Source organism: Salvelinus sp. IW2-2015, unplaced genomic scaffold (assembly GCF_002910315.2).
Source record: "Salvelinus sp. IW2-2015 unplaced genomic scaffold, ASM291031v2 Un_scaffold1467, whole genome shotgun sequence".
NCBI classification, from domain to species: Eukaryota; Metazoa; Chordata; class Actinopteri; order Salmoniformes; family Salmonidae; genus Salvelinus; species Salvelinus sp. IW2-2015.
The window spans coordinates 15,923-25,167 of NW_019942926.1; the positions used below are offsets into that span (position 1 = coordinate 15,923).

General features: G+C 41.6%; 2 protein-coding genes across 2 annotated transcripts in view; both read left to right on the forward strand.

Annotated features, from left to right (window-relative positions):
* Positions 1-243: 243 nt before the first annotated feature.
* LOC112070951 (broad substrate specificity ATP-binding cassette transporter ABCG2) overlaps positions 244-9,245 on the forward strand; it is an 18,515-nt gene continuing 9,513 nt past the window's right edge. The window contains 5 exon segments of the mRNA XM_024138408.2: positions 244-369; positions 2,858-3,105; positions 6,301-6,360; positions 6,470-6,584; positions 6,791-6,943. Coding sequence (XP_023994176.1) covers positions 2,876-3,105; positions 6,301-6,360; positions 6,470-6,584; positions 6,791-6,943 — 558 coding nt within the window. The 5' untranslated portion in view covers positions 244-369; positions 2,858-2,875.
* Positions 8,275-9,245, forward strand: part of LOC139024403 (broad substrate specificity ATP-binding cassette transporter ABCG2-like) — a 2,530-nt gene continuing 1,559 nt past the window's right edge. Inside the window, 6 exon segments of the mRNA XM_070439184.1 lie at positions 8,275-8,336; positions 8,338-8,418; positions 8,726-8,764; positions 8,766-8,794; positions 8,797-8,874; positions 9,039-9,137. Of these exon segments, the coding sequence (XP_070295285.1) occupies positions 8,275-8,336; positions 8,338-8,418; positions 8,726-8,764; positions 8,766-8,794; positions 8,797-8,874; positions 9,039-9,137 (388 nt within the window).

Below are 9,245 nucleotides of genomic sequence, written 5' to 3' on the forward strand. Positions count from 1 at the left end.
CATTCATGCACACGCTTTGCACAATTTAACGGCATGGCTCGGTTTGGGAGGCGCCCATACTGTCATAGGAAAGATCTCATATATATCCTCGCGTCCTCTCTCCTCGCCTCCTTCTCAAAACCCATTGGATGAGAAAGCCAGAGGTCCCGCCCCTCTGACCTTCTCCTCCAATGGGTTTTGAGAAGGAGGCCAAGGAGAGATGACGCGGAGAGTATGTATTGAGATTTCYCCATAGCCGCTTCTTTTATTCAACACCGGTAGTATAAATTCATTGGCCAAAGCGGYTCGTTGGTCACACGCGTGGCTTGGTTCGGTCTTTTCTGGTACAAGACCGGAGAGGACTGTAGAAATTTCAAAGTTTACAGGCGGGTATGTATCCGTTTGCATAATATTTTCAGATTGGATATATTTATTTTAGGCTAAATTGCTACATAATTTGGAGGCTAAATGCCATGCATAACGGTGACGTGATCCTCCTCGTGAATTCTTTAGTACATCCTGCTTCTACATGCAGTATTATATAAAAATAGCGGGCGCCGATTATCTTTTAGTTCCAGACGATGATTCAATTTTGTTCACGTTTTTGTAAATGACCGCACTCCAGTGCATGCGTGTTTGGTAAAAGAAAACATTTGAGTTTATTTTAGCATTTTTGTACAATTAAATTGTTGTTTTATTTACGTCTATGAAATGAAGGCTACATACTTTTTTTCACGCAGAAACAACCTAACGTTACTTAGTCATCATGCATTGCATTCCCAGTCGAACACATTAGGGTCACCCATTCAAACCATTCAGAAATCATATTTCCAAGAAGGCCACGATTATTCGTCTCACGGGACAAATGTGTCTGGATTTCTCATACATTATCTGTCCTGTTCCTGATTAATCTTGTTATAACAGAAAAGTCAATAAAAAAGGCTTAGCTTATAAATGTGCATGGCTATCTTCATCATGGTAAAACATGAATATATAATTTTCAAATAGCCTAGGCTATGATATACATTTGTAGCAATTATGCTAAGAGAGGGGTGTACAACAAGTAAGCACAATGAATGTACATGTGGAAAGTGGTCCAACTAACTAAATTTCAACGCAGGTCTGCTCATTGGACGAGTATATGTTTTCCAGTGTCTAAACATTCCTTATAGGGATAAATAATTAAATTATTTGGTTTAATTTGTCTTCAACAAGCGTATCCCAGAGCAGAGGTATTTAGAGTGGTATAATGTATTTKTAACTGCATTTGAAAGCGATTGGGTGTCTCTCCTCACTCTAGCTTTTCTCTATMGCTTCTCTGGAGCGCTTCTCTCTCTCAAGCTTCTCTCTCCGTCTCTCGAGCTTCTTTCTCTCTATGTAGCAGTCCACCACAAAGGTCGCATGACATTCATTTAGACTGATCCTAATTAAATGTGCTCAGATATGCAGACAATGTGCCCAATGTTTCCACTTCTCCACATATAAATGTATTGCGTAATGATAKATGTGTATCACTCTTCCTAAAAGTCTGAAGTTTGTCTCTACASTATATCCCTCCCTTACTTGAAGCTCTCAGATTCATACACCAAAGTATGTCCTAAAGGCATCAATAAAACATATTAAAAGTCCTTCTATTTATCCACTCTAAATCTCAAAWTAAGTGACACCCTATTTATTCTCCATACAGTAGTGCACTTCTTTTGACCAGAATTACTTTGGTCAGAAGTAACTCAATCATCAAGTTTGCAGATGCCYCAATAGTGGTGTGCRTGATTTACCAACAACGATGAGACAACCTACAGGGAGGAGGTGAGGGGAGTGGTGCCAGGGAAATAACCCCTCCCTCAACGTCAACAAAACGAAGGAGCTGATCGTGGACTTCAGGAGACAGCAGAGAGAGCACGCCCCCATCCACCCGACAGGGCGGCAGTGGAGAGGGTGGAAAGCATCAAGTTCCTCGGCGTGCACATCACTGACAACCTGAAATGGTTCATCCACACAGAGAGTGTGGTYAAGAAGGCGCAACAGCCCCTAAGACCCAACAGCTTGGATCTTAAGACCCTCACAAACTTCTACAGATGCACCATTGAGAGTATCCTGTCAGGCTGTATCWCCTCCTGGTTCAGCAATTGCACCGTCCGCAGGGCTRTCTACACTGCCTGCCCTACAAGACATCTACAGCGCCCGGTGTCACAGGAAGGCCAAGAAGATCATAAAGGACCTCAGCCACCCGAGCCACAACCTGTTCACCCGCTACCATCTAGAAAGTGGAGACAGTACAGGTGCATCAAAGCTGGGACCAAGAGACTGAAAAACAGCTTCTATCTCCATGCCATCCGACTATTAAATAGTCACCACTAGCCGGCCTCCGTTCAGTACCCTGCCCTGAACTCAAGTCATTGTTACTGGCCGACTACCACCCGGTACTCAACCCCACACCTTAGAGACTGCTGCCCTATGTACATAGTCATTGAACACTGGTCACTTTAATAATGTTTACATACTGTTTTACCCACTTCATATGTATATGCTGTAWTCTAGTCAAGGCTCATCCTATATAATTACTGCTGTACACACCTTTTCTATTCATATACTGTCCATCATGTTTATATACACTATCATATACATATATATATATTTATATTCCGGACTCTGACTTGCTCGTCATGATATTTCTTAATATTTTTATTTTGAGGGATTTGTGTGTATTGTTAGGTATTACTGCACTGTCTGAGCTAGAAATACAAGCATTTCGCTGCACCTGTGATAACATCTGCAAAGTATGTGCATGCAATCTATAACATTTGATTTGAGTAGTGCACTACACAAGGAAAATAGTGTATCAATTTCACTCCTATCCCTTGACCAATCCCCACAGGTCTCACCCCTGCAGATAATGACCGATCGAGCCAATCACATCAGCGTCGCCATGACTGAAGGCGTCACATCCACTAACGGGACGCCRAGGACCAAGGTCATAACCAGCAGCACCATGGTGGAGCTGAACAAGCTGCAGCCCCGGGGCTCCACGGTCAGCTTCCACAGRATCCWGTACAAGGTGAAGCTGAAGACTGGACCGCTCTGCAAGAGGAAGAACACTGCCAGGGAGATACTGGTGGACCTCAAGTGAGTGGAGTTAGTGGATCCTTTGGTCTCATGTACACACAGACACAAGCAGACAAACACACACTTTCAAAGATGCACACACACTCTCATGTATTCTACACACAGGCTTCCACCTTGAAACATGCCCAAACGCCACAAGCTTTTAATGATACTAATTGACTATGGATGATTAAAGTGAGTTCGATCACATGCATACACACAACACACAACACACACACACACACACAAACACACACACACAACACACACACACACACACACACACACACACACACACACACACACACACACAACACACACACACACACACACACACACACACAGTCTTGTGTGGCTCAGTTGGTAGAGCATGGAGCTTGCAACGCCAAGGATAAAGGTTTGATTCCCGCTGGAGCCACCCATATGAAAAATGTATGCACACATGACTATAAGTCCCCTTGGATAAAAGCGTCTGCTAAATGCACATACAATGAGTAAGGTTAAATGCACACAAATAGGTGATTATTGTGGATAGTCAGATTAATATAATAGTTTGATGAAAATGTTTACATGCTTTGCAAAAAATAACGATTTCCCTAAAAATCCTGTTTACATGGACACATCTGAAGTCAGGCTACCTGATGGCACTCTGTTAAATGCAGAAAATCCGGCAAAAAATAATAATTGGAAGCACTATTTGATTCTGAGTTGGGAAAATATAAAGTTTGTATGTGAAAACTACTTCTAAGACTCATACATTCAGTTGTTCCAAACTCACTTCACTCACGCTAAAGAGGGAGGCTCGCTCGGCTGGTGCTGGCACATGCACAGATCAAATACACCGCTGGAACGCAGATTAAGGTGTTTACATGTCCTAATATTCAAAAGATTGCTCAGAAAACCATTTTTTTTTATTGGCATATGCTTACTTCGATTTTGACCGTACGCCGATTAAGATAAGCGAAGTATTAATCAGTTTAATTTCAAATTATTACTGTGCGTGTAAAAATACTCAATAACTAGCTACATTAACACACACAGACACCCGAAATGCTAGTGGACCTGAAGTTAATATACACTTTGACACCCAATTACATTGGTGATTATGAAGCTAATTCGATGTGGATTTATTGGCAGATTCACCTCTTTCTCGCTCTGTGTTGAGCTCGTTTGCTTATGTCTTTCTTGGTACAGCCTCAGTGTATTCCGCCCACCACCACACCCCTTTACAGTGGTGTAAGTACTAAGAAAAATACTAAAGTACTACTTAAGTAATTTTTGGGGTGTCTTTACTTTACATTATTTTTGCCAACTTTACTTCACTATATTCCTAAATAAAATAATGTACTTTTACTCCATACATTTCCTGACACCCAAAAGTACCGTTATATTTTGACAAGAAAATGGTCTAATTCAACACACTATCAAGAGAGCATCCCTGGTCATCCCTACTGCCTCTGATTCTGGTGGACTCACTTAACATAGATGCTTTGTTTGTAAATTATGTCTGAGTGTTGGAGTGTGCCCCTGCTGTCCGTCAACAACACACAAATTAGAAAATTGTGCCGTCTGGTTTGCTTAATATAAGGACTTTTAAATGATTTATACTTTTGATACTTACGTAACATTTTAGCAATTACATTTACTTTCGATACTTAAGTATAATTTAAAATCAAATGCTCTTTAGACTTTTACTCAAGTAATATTTTACTGGGTGAGTCATTTTCTACTAAGGTATATTTACTTACTCAAGTATGACAATTGGTAATTTTTCCACCACTGCCCCTTTACTAGTGAATTAAGGGAGTGTTAACAACATTAGGAATGCTTGTGAGTGTCATTGATGGATTAACTCAATTATAGGAATTAAGTTTGCTGTCTCTCCACTGCTCATGAAGAGGTTTTAGGTGTGTTGTGTGTTGTGTCAGAAGAGCGTGAAAATGAAGTGAAACCAAAAGAGGAGAGAGATCATTAACACAAGTTGAAAAAACATAAAGCCTTCTCCATTTGAGATAGGGTAGCATACTCAGACCACAAATGAACAATAGTGCCAGCGGAAAATTCAAATGTCTTTTTTTTCTGATGGCATTAAATGTACTGGACATTTCCCAGGGAGGAATGCGTAATTTCACACAAGTTTTTGGTCCGCTTCCCCTAGTGTTAATTATATGATATTAAGCATGGTTTCTTGCGTGTAATCTCTTTGATGCACTGTGGAGCAGGCTGCCAAGGAACCATTAAATGCTGTCACGTGATTCTACACTACAAGCCTTTATAATTCAGCTTTTAATTCTGTTTTTATATGACAGATACTTTTTTTATACCAATTGTGCAAATGTTCTTTGTGGAATCACAATATTTGATGATGTATTCTTGTTTTGGACCATTATACAATGTGTATAGATAAAAATAATTCTCAGATTGTTGGAGGGTCTTTGGAGCACCGTATTCTTTGTGCTGTTGAATCGGGTAATTGGAGAACCAAACCTCCTTTTCATTCTGTCACTCTTGTGATTCTTCCGTGTGTATGACTATGCTATTAGAGACAATTTTTACACATTAAAACCACACGCCCCTTGACACTTGATAAACTTGCTGGACTGGCGTGATAACTTTTGCCGCCGTATGTAATGGTTTGATAAGACATTTGCGTAACATTGTCGCGTATAGAAAGTAGATTACAAAAATGCTTTGCCCATGACTTGAATGGGTGCTATAAACCTGTCGTAAGCATGTCATAAGGTGCTATAAATCTAGCATTTTGTTTGATGATAAAAGTTCTGTCCTATAATTCTTGGTTCTTAATCAGCTTTTCACAGTTCTGAAAGTGGTTTATGAGCAAAAAAGTTCCTCTGAGATGAAATCAACTTATTTCTTTTCATAGCCACAATCTAGAGTGCAGACTGTTTTTATTGGTATTGATTCAATGTTAGGTTCATCTAGCTTTGATTTGACCAACTTAGTCCAACAGTTTGAAATGCTTATGAATGACTCAGTTGTGTGCTACACATATCCAAATCCATTTACTGATTTGCCAACTGACTGTAGGCCTATACTCTTATTATTTTTTAATCTTTTCATCTTAGAATACAGCTACACTTCTCATTGGTATAAAACATGATGTAACACAATGTGTGTTGATTACATGTTATTATGGTAAATATGTGGAATGTTTCAGTGCATCTTAAAAATATCTTGTGCGTTGTCGTTTCGCAGTGGCATCATGAGACCGGGTCTAAATGCTATTCTAGGACCCACTGGAAGTGGAAAGTCCTCGTGAGTATTGTTTGACGACAACGGTTATCTTGAAGGCAATACATTGCTTGTTACAAAAAAAAGGTCCCACAGGTTGCCATAGTGATTATTGATCTAACGTTATGGTTAGGTTCCTGGACGTTCTAGCAGCCAGGAAGGACCCCTCTGGTCTCTCAGGGGAGGTGCTGATCGACGGGGCGCCACAACCACCCAACTTCAAGTGCCTCTCCGGCTATGTTGTCCAGGTAAGTCTATTGGCTACCTGTTGTAAACCTTATCGCYACATATTGTCGTAGACCATGGTACAGTTAGAAGAMCATATTCAAAGGAGACAACAKAACTCTAGGGTCCAACAGCAGGAAAAAACAGTGTAGCTACAGTACTTTTTCAAGCTCCTGYCCATATTACCCCAGTCAGTGACCTCTGACCTTTGTCTCTGTGACCTCACCAGGACGACGTGGTYATGGGGACTCTGACGGTGAGGGAGAACCTGCGATTCTCTGCWGCGCTGCGTCTGCCCCGCTCCGTGCCCCAGAAAGAGAAGGAGGCCAGGGTCAACGACCTCATCACCGAGCTYGGCCTGACCAAGGTGGCTYACGCAAAGGTACGTTGTAACATAGAATGGAAATGTTGAGARGACTGTTCAGGACTGAATTCATGATAGTATTATGAGCCTATGAGACCAATAGAATTAGGAATTTGAGTTTGAGTAGGACTAAATGCAGTTTAATAGGATCTTAATGATCAAACCGTCCACAGTATTTCCTTCCACTATATACACTGAGTATACCAAACACCTTCCTAATATTGAGTTGCACCCCCCACACACAGGGATTCTGGCCCATGTTGACTCCAATGCTTCCCACAGTTGTGTCAAGTTGGCTGGATGTCCTTTGGGTGGTGGACCATTCTTGATACACCCGGGAAACTGTTGAGCGTGGAAAAACCCAGCAGGGTTGCAGTTCTTGACAACTCAAACTGGTGCGCCTGGCACCTACTACCATACCCCGTTCAAAGGCATCTTTTTAATTGTATTTTTTTATTTCACCTTTATTTAACCAGGTAGGCTAGTTGAGAACAAGTTCTCATTTACAACTGCGACCTGGCCAAGATAAAGCATAGCAGTGTGAACAGACAACAACACAGAGTTACACATGGAGTAAACAATAAACAAGTCAATAACACAGTAGGAAAAAAACAAAATTAGTCTATGTACATTGTGTGCAAAAGGCATGAGGTAGGCAATAAATAGGCCATAGGAGCAAATAATTACAATTAGCAGATTAACACTGGCGTGATGAATCATCAGATGATCATGAGCAAGTAGAGATTCTGGTGTGCAAAAGAGCAGAAAAATAAATAAATAAAAACAGTAAGGGGATGAGGTAGGTAAATTGGGTGGGTTGTTTACAGATGGACTATGTACAGCTGCAGCGATCGGTTAGCTGCTCAGATAGCAGATGTTTAAAGTTGGTGAGGGAAATAAAAGCCTCCAACTTCAGCAATTTTTGCAATTCGTTCCAGTCACAGGCAGCAGATAACTGGAAGGACAGTCGGCCAAATGAGGTGTTGGCTTTTGGGATGATCAGTGAGATACAAGGCCTAGAAATCCTTCTTTAACCTGTCTCCTCCCCTTCATCTACACTGATTGAAGTAGATTTAACAAGTGACATCAATAAGGGATCATAGCTTTCACCTGGATTCACTGGTTAGTCTATGTCATGGAAAGAGCAGGCGTTCTTAATGTTTTGTTTACCCATTGTAGATGGCAGTAAAATTGCTTCCTTCTCACCAATGTCTTCCAATGTAATTATGAAGGTTTCAGGCCATATGAGGGCTATCATGTCATACAAGGCTGTGGTACCATACAGCATATGATAGATGTCCAAGGGCTATCATGTGATGTGATTGTGTTCCTCCCCAGGTTGGTACGAGATGATCCGGGGGATCTCTGGAGGGGAGAGGAAGAGGACCAACATCGGCATGGAGCTCATCATGACCCTCGGTTCTCTTCTTGGATGAACCCACCACGGGCCTGGACGCTAGCACCGCTAACTCTGTCCTGCTGCTGCTAAAAAGGTATCTGTAGCTCTAAACTGTTACTTGTAATGGGCCTGGACGCTAGCACCACTAACTCTGTCCTGCTGCTGCTCAAAAGGTATAGCACTACTATTCCAAGAAGGAAAGCCATTTCATTTAATTTCGATTGATTCATAATCGGTGGGGTTAGTGGTAGGTATCCCACGTTTCATATTTGATGCTTTTCTTATTCCTCCCCTGTTTAATTTGCACCACATTTGTCCTCTAAATGTCCTACCTTTCTTATTGGCTACCCTGTTAAATGTAGACCTCCAGCCCTTTTTTCATTGTTTATATCTCCTTTTAGAATGGCCAATCAGGGACGCACCATCATCATGTCCATCCACACCGCGTTACTCCATCTACCGGCTGTTCGACTCCTGACCCTGCTAGTTAGCGGCAAACAGGTGTACCATGGGCCGGCCCAGAATGCACTGGACTATTTCGCCGACATAGGTAACCTTCAATGTCAATACTACACACAAAGTATAAGGAGATACCGTTGTTGTGTTGTTTAAGAGATAAAGGAAGTTAGATTGATGTAAAGTCTTGAACGGGACAGAGCAGAATAGAGATTGATATAGGGGAGACTAATGTTCGCATGTGTTGTTGTATCCTAGGTTACGCCTGCGAGGCCCACAACAACCCAGCCGACTTCTTCCTAGACGTCATCAACGGAGACTCTACTGCCACTGCTATGAACAAGATTCAGGGAGAAGGTGATTTTCACACACACACCAACCACCCACACACACACACAACCACACACACACCACACACACACACAGTATATGAGTCCAAGTCTCGCAAGCACCTGAACGGAACTA